Source organism: Peromyscus maniculatus, chromosome 8 (genome assembly GCF_049852395.1).
Source record: "Peromyscus maniculatus bairdii isolate BWxNUB_F1_BW_parent chromosome 8, HU_Pman_BW_mat_3.1, whole genome shotgun sequence".
NCBI classification, from domain to species: domain Eukaryota; kingdom Metazoa; phylum Chordata; class Mammalia; order Rodentia; family Cricetidae; genus Peromyscus; species Peromyscus maniculatus.
The window spans coordinates 109,615,784-109,631,480 of NC_134859.1; the positions used below are offsets into that span (position 1 = coordinate 109,615,784).

Here is a 15,697-nt window from a genome sequence, read left to right on the forward strand (position 1 = left end):
GCTATGTGGCTCAATACCTTTTCTCAGTACATCTCCTCTCCATTCCCAAGACTCCGTCATCTTCTTCCCAGCAACCTCTAGGTCTGGTTCTCCCACCTAACCTTATCCTGTCTAGCTATAGGCCAGTTAGTTTCTTTATTAAGCCAATCACAGTGACATGTAAAGGAATATTCCACAGGTGTATGCTCAGCAAAACTTCTAGGAGATGTAATGAATTTGTTCTCATAACTTGTGTACGTTTTAAACTTAGAAATGTATTTAAAACATACTATTTTTTCAGGCTCAGATATTTAAGCATGGAAAACGTGAAGATTGTCTGCCCTATGGTAAGATTAATTTAAACAACAGTATGTTTGTGCTGTGAGTTTGTGAGTCTATAATCAAGTGTGCTGCTGTAACACTTTTACTAAAGCATAAATCTATAGCTTTGTGTATTTGGACACTGTCATAGTTCTTTGACTTTCTGTTTTGTGTTCTTTAATATAACTTTGATAAACTATTCTACTTATTTGAAATAGAGGAAATTTCTAAAGGCTTTGTAGTGAGGATCTGGGTTTTGCAATGCTCCAAGTCCCCTGTCTTAATCCTGGAGGGGCCTGGACATAGTCTTCCCATTTCCCCCCATTGCTTCATTCCCCTCCATACCATCTTATCTCCCCATGCATCATCCCTTATACTCATTGCTTTATTCCTCTCACCCTTACCATTTCATTTCTCCTCCATACCCCTCCCCATGGTTTCACTCCCTATCCTTGTCTCATTCCCCCTCCCCATTACTCCATTCCCGTTACCTGTCACCTCATTTTCCTCTCCCCATCACCTAATCTTAATACCTCGTCTCCTCTTGACATCATCTTGTTCTCTGTCTCCATCATCTCATCCCCCCCATTGCCTCATCCTCCTCCCCACCACCTCATTCTTCCTCTCCATCACCTTATATCCCCTCCCCATTACTTCATTTCTTCTTATCATTTATTCCCTCCCCATCTCATCTCTCCCCATCACTTTGCCCCCTCTTCCCATCCCCTCATCCTCTCTTCCCATGGCCTCGCCTGCCCTTTCCTTCATCTCATATTCCCACTCCATTGGTTCGTCTTCCCTCCTCATTTGTTTCCTTGGATCACCACCTCCCTCTTTCCCACCGTCTCATTTCTGATCCCCATCACTTCATCCCCCTTCCTTATTGTTTCATCTCTTCTCTTTCCTACCACCTCATTTCTCTTTTATTGTGTCCTCTCATTCTTTCCTTGTCTTGTCCTGATTCCCTGCCCTATTACTCCATTACATCATTCCTTCTCCCTCTTCCTTCCCTGTCATTTCATTTCCTCTCTACGTACTCCCTCCCTTTCATCACTTCATTTTTTGTTACCCTATCCATTCTCTCAATCGTATAGCCTCACCTTCTTCCTCTCATCAACTCATTTACTTATTGTCACCTCATCCTCCCTCCCTGTTGCTTCATACCCTTTCCCATCCCCTCATCCCTTCCTCACTTCTTGTCACCCAATCCTGTTTCTTTGTCTAGGCTTTTTGTCCTGGCTCCACTCTATCCTTTTTCCTCTCACCCTTAAATGATTGGTCTCAATCTTGTCTATTTTACTTCAAGCCAGTCTCTGAGACCTAGCACTGTGCTTCTATCCTAGGTGTAGTTTTTGTCTGTAGAATGCCGTTATCGTATTCTTCTGCCCCACCTTAGTTCCCTGAACGGCCTATGCAGTCCAGGGTCTCATGCAAGAGATCTTCCTGTTATGTTCCCCTTGGGACTCAATGTCCTGCCTCATCATTGCCTCCATTCTATCATAGTGCTGAGTGAGCACTCCATGAATAAAACATACCCCAGAAGCACTGGTAAATTTGAATGACCTCTTTTGCCCACACTTGGTCATTGTCCCTCAGGCCCTGCATGATTGCTTGCAACAAGATGGCTTCCCCTATGCTCTGGGCCTTTTCTACTTTTTGTTGCACGGTTAGGACAATAAATAAGCTTTACTATGGCAATTCTTGGCAGATAACTTGGGGAGAAAGAGGTCTTGCTCAGGGACTCAGTGTGAATTATCTGCCACCTCCCTTGGGCCTGTGAGATTGGCTTGTTTCAGGGGTTCATGCCACCACCTGCTACATTGAGTTGCATGTTCTCATCTACAGCCAACACTGTGCTCCAGTGCCTTGATGGATGCAGACTCCCGGAGAGCAACCAGACCTTGCTGCGGAAGCTCGGTGTGAAGCTTGTCCAAAGGCTGGGGTTGACATTCCTAAAGCCAAAGGTGGCTACATGGAGGTAAGTTAGACATATTACCTTGCTTTACCTCAAGAGGAGAGGGCCGTGTTGACTGAACAGCAAACATTGTCTGCTGCTTTCCTTTTCCCTTTGGTGTCTGAGTGTTTCTGGTTCTGAAGGGAATGGTTTTCCTTTTGACTATTTTCTGACTCAGTATCTTCAGTAGAATAGAATGGTAATGGGAGAAGCTTGCTTTGCCTTTCCCTAAGGTGCTGCTCAGGTGTACCTGCAAATTGTTGGTTTGGGCTCTTGGGGAAAAGCTTTCTGATCAGTCACCTCTCAGAGAAAACCTGGTTCACTTTGGAAGGTTTATTCAGAAATGAAAGTGTGTTTTCTTGCTGGTGGACACAGCTTCTTCTAATATCCTCTCAGTACAGTTTTTTTTTTTTTTTTGCCCCTTTCTTTCCTTTTCTTTCTTTGTGTAACAGTTCTGGCTGTCCTGGATCTCGCTCAGTAGACCAGGCTGGCCTCGAACTCACTGAGATCCACCTGCCTCTGCCTCCCCAGTGCTGGGATTAAAGGCATGTGCCACTGCCTCCCGGCCTTTTTTTTTTTTTGAGACAGAGTCTTGCTCTGTAGCCCAGGCTAGTCTTGAATTCACACTACCCCTGCCTCAGTCTTTTAAATGCTGGGATTTTAGGTATGTACCATCATGTCTAGAAGGTGTTGTTGTTATTGCTATTAATATTATTTATGCAAGTGTTTTACCACTGAGATGCATTCAATTTTTAATATGTGTGATTTGAGAAAAATTGTTTAAGTTTAATTAAAACTTTTTCCAAAGTGTAGTGAATTCCAAAGAAGTGTGTTATGATTTAGAGATATTTTATACATGTTCAGTATACACTTCACTCTTAGGTTGTTTATTAGGCTACTTTCTAGTGATCTGTTCTCAAAACTCCATGGAAAATCTTCAGAGAAACAAAATCAGTAGGATGTAGACACAGTATGGGAGCTGGTGAAACCTAAGGTCTGAAGAGTGAGTGGCAGTCTGGAGACTCAGGAGGAGCCTGTGACCTAGTCAGAGGCTGACAGGTGGGAGAGGCAGTCTTATCAGCTGATTGGACAAGACTCACCTATACTAGAGCTGGTTTATGTGTCCAGAAGTGTACTCAGAGACATACCAGATGTGTTCAGTTAATGCTCACAGGTAATAAGAGCCTCAATTTAAGAAAATAATTTAGTATTACCATTATTTTGTCTGTCTATATTTTTAAACATGTAATAATGTAGTTATTAATAGAATTAGGTTTTGCTGGACATGGTGGCATACTCATAATCCTAGCACTCTGTGAGGCAGGAGGAAAGTTCAAGGCTGGCCTGTCTACATGAAGAATTCCAGGCCTGTTAGAGCTACATAGTAAGACTCTTTCGCTTAAAAAAACAAACCAAACCAAAATATGATTTGGTTTTTGTTTGGTTTGAGACAGAACCTCTCTATGTAGCCCTGTCTGTCCTGGAACTTGCTTTGTAGACCAGGCTGGCCTCAAACTCACAGAGATCCTCCTGTATCTGCCTTCCAAGTGCTGGGATCAAATTGATAACTGAGCCACCATACCTGACTAATGATTGGATTTTAAATTCACCCTCTTGCTATTTGTTTTCTCTTCCATTTTTTTTTATTTTAATATTTGCCCTCCCCACTTTTGCAGGGAAAGGGTCTCATGTAACCCAGACTGACATTGAATTTGCTATTTGATGACCTTAACTTCCTGATTTTTCTGCCTCCATCTCTCAAGTGCTGGGATTATAGGCATGTACTACCATATCCAGTTCTCCTTTCTCTCTCTCTGTCTCTCTCTCTCTTTCAGGTTCTTACTCGCTACAGGTTTTTTTTTTCCCAATGAAGGTGGTGAAGTTTGGTCCTCATAGGCTGTGGGTGGATCCACTTTCCTGTCTGGTCTTGGCTTTAGTTTTGTTAGGTCATTTTTTTTCAGTTCTTCTCTGAGGTTGTAACCCTATCTTCTATAGCACAGGTTTTGCTTTTTATGTGGATCTTTAGTGAGAGCTGGAACTTCTGGTCTTTTGTTGGGCCTAGTAGCTAATGACCCCAACATCCCCTGAGCTCTGAGTACTCCATATAGCTTTTCCCTGATTTTCCTGGGTCCTATCCTGTACTTGCTCATTGTGGGAGTTGCTGAGGATATGAGGGGGATTGTGTGTGAGTTTTGTGTTCTTTCTCAGTAGCTCATGCCTGTCTAAAGACCTGTGTGGCACTTGAGGTGTAGCTGTGTTTTTGTGCTGTGTTTTTACTGCAGTCTTGACAGTACCTGTGGGGCAGAGGTGAAGGTGGTACATACCTATGATTTTCTGTTGGGGAGGAGAGGACTCAGCTTTGGCCCAAGTGGGTCTCCATAGAGTAGAGATTCAGACAGAATCTGCCTTCCTTTCTTGAATTCTCTTTGGAGGTGGGCTTTGGTTACTCTGGTTACCGTTGACTCTTAGGAGAGAGGTGCTTGGTCAAGGCTAGATAGATGACAGTGGTTGAGTGGTGCCTATGAGCCACATCATCGTTGGTTCCCTCATTCTTGTTCCCCAGGCAGGTGGGAGATCTGTTCAGAGCTGCAGTTGGTCCATAGATGAGGAGTGGGCCCTGTGGCCTGGGCTGAGGCCAGAATGCCAAGCTGGAGAAGGCAGCTATTTACTAATAAACAAGGGTGCCATTGCCTTCTGCCATCAAGCTTTGTTATGGAAGGTTCTTCATAATTTGGGCATGCATTTGGCCTGGGTTAGCGCTCTAAGGCTTGTCCTGATAGTGTCACACCACCGGTCTTCCTTTTCCTCTAGTCTGTATGGTGTGTGTGATTCTGAGGGATGCTAAGTTGATGACTTCACTTACCAAACTTATTTTTAGGGCTAGGTAGTACCTACCAACCTGAGATTGTTTTGTTCTGCATAGGTATCAGCGTGGCTGTCGGTCTTTGGCTGCCAACCTGCAGCTCTGTGCCCTGGGTAAGAGTGAGCAGAAGCTGCAGTCTGATAGTTTAACTTCTGATGGTGATGAAGACTATGATGTCCCAGAGGGGGTGGAGTGTGTGATAGGTAAGTGGAGCCCACAGCAGATGTCATGCATGCCTCCCTCTATAGCACAATCTAGACTTTTCATCTCTGTTTAACCTCCCCCTTTTCCATCCTGGTTTTCTCCTGTTATCTCACCTAGCATATGGTCACAGACCTGACCTCTCCATGGACACTTGCTGTAGCATGCCCCCCAGCTTCCCACTGTTTCTTCACACCTCCATGTTGCCTTTCTGCAACCTGACCCTTAAGTTGCTCTCCCTGATTGTTTTCAGGGAAACAGGACTCCAAGGAAAACAGACCTGGAACTTGAGACTCATGTCTCCAGCTTCTATATCTATACTCTTGTCCAAGCATGCTTTCCTTAGGCATCATCTCAAACTACTTTAGGCCTCCACACTTCAGGAATCTTGATCCAGTGTCTATTCTCAGTCAGCCCTTTACTGTACGCAGCCTCAGGTTCACTGCTTGTCCATTCACTCTTCCTGCTTTCCTGCCTCATGTTGGATGAAGTGTGATTCTCAACCTCCATTTGCTGTGAGGATCCTGGCTGGGAGGTACAAAACCAGTCTACCATCTCCCTTGCTGTGTTCTATCCACTCATTCTTACTTGGATTCCTCAGGACAGATTTTTCCCCAGACTTGTCTATACCTGGATACCTGGTGTCTATATTGTCTCCTTGACCACTGTGGTGGTGTTTGTGTGGCCAGAATTCACATATATTTGGTCTTTTCTTTTAAAACCCCCCCCCCCCCCATTCTCTTCCTTGGTTGCTGTGGCACAGTACCTATCCTGGGTCCCTCTAAACCACCTTGAACTCCATAGACCCAGGATGAATTCTCTTGCTCCTTCTCTGTTATTACCTACCCACTGCTCCTCTAAAGACCACCCATTCTGCCGATTTGTTTCTTCCCACGGCCAACCCTTTAGCTATTTATCCAAGTCAGTTCTTCCAAGGTTTGCCCTCTGGCCAGTGTTTGGACCATACTGGTGGGGCTGTGTGACCTGGGATAACCTTCTGACTGCCTCTGGGCTAGTCCCCAAAGGTCTCATCTTCCTCCGTGGAAGCCTTCCCAGATATTTCAGTATCTTTTGACCTCCCTTTCTATGGCTTACTGAGGCCTTTGCCTGAGGAGGCACCTTGTTCCTGCTGATTGCCCTCTTGGGTTGGCTCCACTTGTTAGGAAGTGGCAGAAATGCCCTTTTCGGTAATTGTCTAAAAACAGGGAGGAAGTACTTTCATTGTAATTGAAATTAAGATCCAGGATTGGAGAGATAGCTCAGCTGTTTAGAATACTTAGTGGTTTGGTTCCTAGCACCTACAAGATGGTTCACAATCGTCTGTAACTCTAGTTCCAGGAGATCTGACCCCCTCTTTTGCCTTCTGCAGGTATCAGGCATTCACACGGTGCATATACATATATGCAGACGGTATACTCATAAAACAACATTTAAAATAAAATTTAAGACCTCTTGGGCATGCAAGTTTGGCTCAGTGGGTAAAGGGACTAACTAAACTTGACAACTCAAGTTTGCTTCCTTAGTGGTGGAGGGAGAGAACCAGCTCCTAGCAGTTGTCTTCTGGTTTCCACATGCATGCCGTGGCATGCACACATCACACCCATCCTTCCATTAATGTGAAAAAACAAACCAAAACAAACCAAAAACAATTAAGACTCTTACGTTTTAGAGAAAAGGTCCACTGTGTAACCCTAGGTGGCCTGGAACTCTCTATGTAGACCAGGCTGGCTTTGAACTCAGTAGAGATCTGCTTGCTTTTGCCTCCTGAGTGCTAGGCTTTCCAAATTGTCTCTGAGGCAGTCCTCCTGCCTCAGCTTCTAAAGTGCTGAGGTTATAGGCATGTGTAACCCATGGCTGGCTAAAATTAAGATTCTCAGCATAGTTTCCACAGTGTATTCTTTGGAATGGAGTGCAGGGTTGGTAGGATAGTTTACACAAAAGCAAGAGGTTAAGATTTTATATAGGCTGATGGTTTGTGTCTTGGTTCTTACAGAGCAGCTACTGGTTGGGTTGAAGGACAAGGACACTGTGGTGCGGTGGTCTGCAGCCAAAGGGTATGTATAAATGCCTTAGTGAGGGGAAGTGCTGAGTGCCAGGTGTGTCTCAGTCAGTGTTGCCTCTTCATGCCTTAAAAACTTTACCTTGGCCTTGAGAGTTGTAAATACTTTGAAGATTTTCAAATGATAGAACTGTTGTTTTATATACTGTACATTTAAAGATAATTACTGGCTGGGAATGGTGGTGCATGCCTTTAATCTAGCACTTGGGAAGCAGAGGCAGGCAGATTGCTGTGAGTTCAAGGCCAGCTGGATCTATGTAGGAAATTCCAGGGCATCCAGAGCTACATAGTGAGACCCTGTCTCAAAAAAACAAAAATTAAAAAGAAATTACTGAGGTTAGATATTAGATTCTCTAACATGGTGTGAGGCCAATATTAGTAATAGTTGATGCCTACAGATCAGATGTTTAGGTTGTTGAAGAGACTGTATGGTAAAGATAAAGCGAGGCAGTGCTGTTCTTGCTCACCAGTTCCCCTGGCATCACAAGTGGGGATTCTCCACAGACTGAAGGGGCTGCCATTTATGTCAACAGCAGAAGCCTGTCTTGCTGAGAGGGTGGACAGATGCATGCACAGTGAGATATACTGGGAGGAGCCTTCTCTTGGGCCTGACTTCAGGTCTCTGGCTTTCCTCTGTGCAGGGCTTGGACTAGCCTTTTATGGAAATGGGACAGTGTATAGACAAGAGGGTCTAGGTTGGCTCTTGCAGCATTTGTCTAGTACGTGGGGGCCGTTATCAGTGATGAGTTCCGTGTCTGTGTCACTTCGGGGAAAGGTGACCACCTACCCTGTTCACATGGCCAGAGAATCACCTGCCCTGTCCTTGGTATTGTTGCTGAGCAGTATTCGAGGCATGCCTTCCTGTGGGGATTGGAAGACTTACTCCTGATGGTCATATATAGCTGATGAACTGTTGCTTTTCTTTTTCAGAATTGGTAGGATGGCTGGAAGGCTTCCCAGAGAGCTGGCAGATGATGTGGTGGGGTCTGTGTTGGACTGCTTCAGGTAGGTTATCACTTGTGGCTTTTTGTTCTTTTGTATTATTATGGTTTCTTTCAATTGAACTATTTGTTAGAACCCCATATTTTTCCCTTTTAAAGTTAAACTTGACAACTTCAGTTATCAGATGTTACCCATTATGTATCTAAAACCTTTAGAAAGAAATGAAGTCAATGTTGAACCCATGCAAATGTAGGTCTTCATCTTTAAGTTTTGGGTTTGTTCTGTGGGTGGGCCGAGCTTCTTAAGATGAGGGAATATTCTGAATATATGCCTCATGTTCCTGCTAGCCAGAGTGGATACTAAGACTCTTGAGTGACTGAGGCCTGGATTTGGAGTTGTATTGTAATGAATTGAAGTTTAGCTTTTCAGGACATTCTGGGTGTGTGGGTACATGGCCTGTGCGTATAATGGCTTATTGGGTGGGTGTGATCGTGGGGCCATAGACTGGCATTGTGTACTCATAGGGGCATTAGTTTTGTTTCTTTCCCAATGATTATCACTCTGGGTGTGATTTTTTCCCCCCTGGGCTTTGGAAGTAGAAGGTTGAGAAGGGGCATATGCCTGTCCAGACACTCACTCCCCCCACCCCCCACAGGGTTTCTCCATATAGTTTTGGTGCCTGTCCTGGATCTTGCTCTGTAGACCAGGCTGGCCTCGAACTCACAGATCCTCCTGGCTCTGCTTCCTGAGTTCTGGGATTAAAGGCATGCGCCGCCCGACCAGACACTCATTTTTCATGGCCCTTTGTTGGCAGTACAATTCTGGTCCTGCTATTCTGTGTAGCTGTAACTGGCTTGCAGGAAGTATGTTCTCAGCACTTGGGCACTCTAGCACTTTCTCTTTGTGTCTTTAAAGATGGCCTACCAACAGCCCAAAGTTGACTTCCTTCTGGAGTAGGCCCTTCTTCATTTTGCCTCAGGTTGCGTTTGCAGGAGATAGTGTGTCAGAGACTGTCTGTTTTGGAATGATGGTATATATAGTGGAGCTACTAGCAGAAAACATTCTTATTGGGGCTGCTTTGTGGAGTGTGGAGAGGAGATAATGTATATAGCTTCTTTTATCAAGATTTTCTAGATTTGTTTTAGTCTTTGTCCCTTGAGCTCCTTCCTAGAGGTCATGGGATGATAGGTATGCTGGTGATGCCCTGAACTTAAGTACCAGTATTTATTGGTTTCTGAGGGCAGCTAAGGCCTTTTTGCTCTCCAAGTGAACAGAGGTTTAGGAAGGGCTGGGATTCCATCCTTTACCAGCTTTCCCTGAATTTCAAGCACTGTTTTTGCTCATCCCCCTTAGGGTGTTTCTGCACATTCCCTCTAGTCCCTTAGAATGTTTTATTCAGGTGTGCCCCAACTGAACTTTTTCTCCCTTCTCTTGCCTCCAGTCTCTTTAGTATCCTTAGCCCATTCTCTTTGGAGTGCTGCAGGGTCCTGGTGTGTACTGCTTCTCTAGACTATGTTCCTTCCTCCTGGCTTACAGTCTTGGTCTAATGTTGGCGCCTAGCTCATTTAGCTTTCTTAAGGGTCTGCTGTTTTAATAGATGGCAGATACAAAAGTGTATCCTGTTTTTGTGCCTGTGTTCTGGAGAGAGAAAAGGTTACTGATCTTGAATCCTCAGGCCACATTGTGCAGGCATGCTGATGGAAGGGTCAGGATGTTGGGTCTGTGCAGAGACCTGAATCTCCCAGCTTCTTCTTCCAACCCATTTACCGGCATCTCAGCATTCTGTGCTTTCTCTGTCAGGATTCCTAGGCTTGGGAGATAATTGGATTTGAGATAATAGCGAGCTCTTAGCACTTGGCCAAAGTCTCCTTCTTTGCCCCTGTTGTATGAAGGCTGACTTTTATCATATGTAGTGGTGATAGCAGCATCTCAGGCCTGCCTGCCTGGAGCCATAGTGACACACTTGTAGTTTAGAAATGAAGTTAGTTTACTGTATTTGAGTCATCATTGTATTGATACTGTATCATGTCCACTCTGATGGTAATCTTCATAGAAGTATGAGGAAGCATCTCTCTCCATTTGAAATTCTGAGAGACATAAAGATTTGGAAATGGAAAAAAAAAGAGATTTGGAAATGGAACCAGGTGTGGTGGCATACTCTTATAATCCTAGCACTTGAGAGGTAGAGGTAGGAGGATCAGGAGTTCAAGGCCAGCTTTGGCTTCATAGTGAGTTTGAGGCCAGCTTGGGTACATGAGACCCTTTCTCAACAAATAAAACAAAAAACACAAGATTTGAAATGATCACATGGCCTCTGAGCACACACCTGGTAAGACACCTGCCACTTTAAAAAATTGTAATTGTGAGTGAGTCATTAGTGGTGGTGAGTGGGAGGACAGCTGTATCTAACAGCTCCTGGAGGCCCATGCTGTGTCCACCTTGTAGACATTAGTGACTTCTTTTTCTCTCTTAATAGTTTGTTTACAAAGTAGCTGATTGTACAGTTTAGTGATGATTTTCCTACACATTTATTTGCTGTCAAATAAATTCAGCCAGAATAGGTAAAAGCCTGTCATTTATTTTGCTTTTTTGTGATGTGCATTTTCATGTTTATGTTGGCAGCAAAATACAGAAACTTCAGAGCAGCCCTGACCAGTCTGAGAACAGTCATTCACTTTGTAGTTATGACAGGCCACACCCTGAAGAGAACTTTTGAGTACCCAGACACATTGATTTTAAATACAAAATGTTACTTGTGAGACCCTATTTCAGTTGGGTGCAAAATTGGGTTCTTGTAGTCCCTTCTGCTTGGGAGGCTTTACAATCAGCCTGGGAACATAGCCTGACACCTCCACACCCTTGAAAAAGTCTTTTGTTTTGTTTTGTTTTGTTTTTCAAGACAGGGTTTCTCCTGTAGTTTTGGTGCCTATCCTGGATCTCGCTCTGTAGACCAGGCTGGCCTTGAACAGAGATCTGCCTGGTTCTGCCTCCCGAGTACTGGGATTAAAGGTGTATGCCATCGGCACCCAGCTCTTGGAAAAAGTCTTTAAATGCTTGCCCCCTTCCTCTCCCTCCCTTCCTTGCTTTTTTTTTTTTTTGAGATGGGCTCTCATATATCTCTGTAGTCTAGCCTTGAATTTACGAAGTTGAGATGGCCCTTCTGACCTTCCTGCCTCCACTTCCCAGGTACTATGATTAGAGGCATGTGAAACAGTGGCCATCTTTTTCAATCACTTTTTAAATCATGAATGTGATCACTCAGGTAACAGTGGTTGCCATGTAAAGATGTCCCCCTGTTCCTTTTTACTAGTGTCCTCTGAATTGGGTGGAATCTCTGTTGACTCCACTGTCTGATCAGAGTGGGCTGGTTTGATGTTGAAGACGGCAGAATGTCTCTGGGCTGATCATGATCTGACCTAAGTCCTTTCATTATTATTGGGTGATGTAAAGAGTAGTATTGATGTGGCAGTTATCTTCATATTAGGTTTGAGAGTCTTGTTTGTTTAGCCAAGAAGTAATGGTTTTAGCAAGGCTCATGGGCCCAGAATATGGATCAGTTTGTGTTTCTCCCAAAACTGTGGGCTTTAAATATGGAGCTGACATTAGAACTCTGTCTCAGTTTTCAGGAGACGGATAAGGCATGGCATGGTGGATGTCTGGCATTGGCAGAACTGGGTAGACGAGGCCTGTTGCTGCCATCGAGACTCTCGGAGGGTAAGTAACTGAAGTGCATGGATCTGCATCCTCAGGGCTGGTGAAACATGATGGGGTTCCTCAGTGTGGCTAGCTATGGACACCAGTGCTTCTGGGGAAGGGCATGGTATATGAATATTTCTCAGGCTTCTTTCTCATGCCAGCCTTTATAATTTACTAATTACCTCTTTAGCCTTTTGTAGCTGCATGCTGCATATACTCTGTGTGCTAGATTTGGAGAGTCATGGACCCTGGTAATACTTGGTTTTCTTGTCTTTAGAACTGTTTTTCACTCTTGAGGGGTACTATCACCTATTGAGAGCACCTGCAGATGGAACACTTGGTGCCTCCACAATGTATTTTGTTACCTGCAGTGACAGTGTCCTGATGTCATCCATCCAGGACACAGCTTGTGGCAGCAGTGGAGCTGAGCTTCAGGATGGGGCCACAGTGCAGTGCATGTGCAGAAAGACCATGAGCCCAGGCTGTTTGTTGGGTCCTAGTAAGGTGGAGTAAGAGAATAAGGCTGTGGCCATGTGCCACTATCCGGAGGTGCCTTGTGAGTGGAAGGGGAAGGAGTACAAAGGACAGAGATGATCCTTCCTAAAAGTGTGCTACAGAGATTGTGCAGGGTGTGACTTTTGTCTAGAGCAGTGGTTCTCAACCTTCCTAACGCTGCAACCCTTTATACAGTTCTTCGTGTTGTGGTGATCCCCCCATTATTTCATTACTTCTTCATAGCTGTAATTTTGCAACTGTTATGAATTGTAATATAAATATCTGATTTGCAGAATATCTGGTGTGCCATCCCTGTGAAAGGATCATTTGACCTCCAAAGGAGTTGCAACCACAGGTTGAGAACCGGTGGTCTAGAGTAAGACACTGGAATCATGTGGGTTGTGTGTCACTAATGCCAAACTATAGTGTCAGCATTGGGACACAAGGGAGGTCTTCTAGAGCTGCATTCTATTTAGCCCTTGTGCTTTTAAAAATGCAGTTTCATTGCAATAATTTGCATACTGTATAGTCTACCCATTTACAGTTTATAGTGGTCTCTGACATATTTGGAGTTGTGCAACATGTAATTTAACTTCAGAACATTTTCATTGCCTTAGGCTGAAATCCTGCACTGAGTGGCCACTCCCACCTTACTACCCAGCCCTAGGCAAGCTCTGGTCCTCTCTGCTGTTCTGTTTTATGCTTTTCAGACATTTCATGTAAACAGACTTCGGTGTTTGTTCTTTTGTGTCCGAACTTTATGTAATTTTCTGATGGTCACTGTGTGGTGGTAGTGCTTCATTCCTTTGTACTGCTCATGAGGATTCCATTGTGTGGAAGTACTACTTTTTGCTTAGTCTTACAAGTTTAAGTAACCATTTTGGTTGCCTCCACCTTTTGACTTTTTGAGTAATACTGCAATGAACATTTGCTTATGAGTTTCTGTGCACACATGTGTTATCATTTGTTTTGGATATGGACCTGGGAGTGGAAATGATGATTAGTCCAAGAAATAAGTCAGACTCTTCTAACATGGCTGCATTGCTATACTTTCCCACCAGCCCTGTGTGGGGGCCCCATTTTCCTCACATCCTCATCATTATTTATTTTTACCTTCCCTCTTTTTAAAAAATAATTACTATTGAAGTTGTTGTGGAATGCCAGTCATTTCATCATGGCTTGGTTGTGCATCCCTGATGACCAGGGAGGAAGTCTGAAACTGCTCCAAAATGTTGCTAGATGGTGGCTGTTTTTATAGCTAGGACTGCCTCTTTTGTCAGGAATTGTGGTGTGGCAAAGTCACACCGTTTTGTAAGAAAAGACTGGACACAGACTTTGGGAGTGGTGGGAGGGTTTCCTCAATCCATGTGTTGGTTTGGCCCATTTCACGAGGCCAGCAGGTCTGTGCAGGTAGCTCAGCTCTGGAAACTCAGTTAATGAGGTTCTACAACTTGCTGTGCTGTAGAACCCGAACCAGTGCTGTTTCTCTTTGTTTTCTTCAGTGGGACTAGCTTGTATGTGTGTTGTGCCATATTTCAGGACATCAGACAGCATCGATCCTACCAGCTGGAGTAGGGATAAGAGTATTATTGGTGTTACAAGTGAGAAATGTCAAGCTGTTGTTTAAAACATGATGTGGAATAAATTAGTCCATGATCTTTCTGTGGGGAGCTGTCCTCCTGCCCTGCAGTGCCTCCATGTGAACTGAACCTCCCTGAAGCTTCTTTTGGTGCCAGGGGCACATGGTACTGTCTCCTGATGGGGGAAGCATCATGTCAGGCAAGAGTGACAGGCTGCGGAACCTGTGTGAAGATGGTAACACTAACAGTGAGCTTCTGAACGATGCTTTTTATGTTTTTGTTTTAGACCTCACACCATTCCTCTGAGAGTGATCTTGTTTGCTTAAAGTCAATACTTGCTTGTCATAGCTGTTGTATACTATATAGCTTTCTAAATTGACAGAAAGCAAAAGCACTACAATCCCAACATTTGGAAATTGGAGGCAAGACTGTTCTTGGTACAGTGAGTTTGAGGTCACTGGGCTGTATAAGAGACTCTGTCTCTTAAGAGAAGAAAGAAAAGGAGAGGCACATGTTTGAGGTAAGGTACCTAGATGAACACGGTCTAGAAGGACAAGGTGTAGATGAACATGTTGGTAGCCAGAACATTTGTTTTTGTTCTAGTGGACATGGGAAGCTTTCTGAGTGCATGCTGAAGTCAGGGAGGAAGTGACTTTGGGGAGGTCAGATGGGCTTTACCACAGCCTCAGAGGCAGACCTGAGCAAAGTCTTAGGAAGGAGAATCTTTTCATCTCTTTAAAGAGTTCTGCCAAGTTATCTTCATGCACAAACAAGTGAGCACTAACACACGTATTCCCCTACACATTGTGATTTTTTTTTTTTTTTTAATCTTTGCTTTGGTGGATAAGGACTTAGGCCATTATCAAAGGACCTTTATTTCAGGTGGCCCAGGTACTTTATTGGTCCTGGTTTTGGTCCTCTTGTTTTTTTGGGGGAGTTGCTCTTTGAACCTTGTTCACTGTGAATATCCCATGTGGTATCATGATTAGCCTGAGTAGGCTCATCTAGGGTTTTGGCTGTATTTCCTTGTGGCTATATTTGATTAATGTTACTATTCTAATAGAGTGTATACCTGTGTCCCTAATTTTGTGGTTGATTTTTCCCCCCTAGTTTTATGTTTTGAAATTAAACATTCTTATCTCTTTGGACACTTGGTTAAAACCTTGTTTCTGCTGTTTTTACTCAATGGAGAATTTTATGCCTGTGAGTTATATGGTATGAGCTTCTTGGGTGTGTAGATTCCTAACTTTCATTCATATGTCAGTGTGCTCAGCCTTGACTTGAATATTCCACCTGCCCCATTCTCCCTTCTTGCTTTGGGATTTGAATTTTAGATATGTAGTTGTGCTCCATTGTGTCCCTCGAGTCTCTTAGGTTCTGTTCCTTTTCCTTTATTATTATTATTTTTCTGCTCCTCATACTGGGTTATTTCAGTTTCTTGTCTCTATGTTTATTGACTCTGCCTTTTACTTGTGCAAATCTGACTGTGAGCCCCTGTGTTAGTTTCTGTCCTCATCACTGACCAGATTCTGCCTGATGGAAGTAGTTAGAAGAAGGAAGGATTTATTTTGGCTCATGTGTTTTAAGAGTATAGTCCATCTTGGCTG

The 15,697-nt window shown here is 44.0% G+C and overlaps 1 protein-coding gene across 1 annotated transcript in view; it reads left to right on the forward strand.

Moving 5' to 3' along the window:
• Nucleotides 1-15,697, forward strand: part of Tbcd (tubulin folding cofactor D) — a 167,564-nt gene that overhangs the window by 42,225 nt on the left and 109,642 nt on the right. The window contains exons 8-13 of the mRNA XM_006987624.4: nucleotides 281-326; nucleotides 2,146-2,278; nucleotides 5,178-5,320; nucleotides 7,312-7,372; nucleotides 8,308-8,382; nucleotides 11,939-12,033. Coding sequence (XP_006987686.1) covers nucleotides 281-326; nucleotides 2,146-2,278; nucleotides 5,178-5,320; nucleotides 7,312-7,372; nucleotides 8,308-8,382; nucleotides 11,939-12,033 — 553 coding nt within the window. The remainder of the gene's footprint in view (nucleotides 1-280; nucleotides 327-2,145; nucleotides 2,279-5,177; nucleotides 5,321-7,311; nucleotides 7,373-8,307; nucleotides 8,383-11,938; nucleotides 12,034-15,697) is intronic.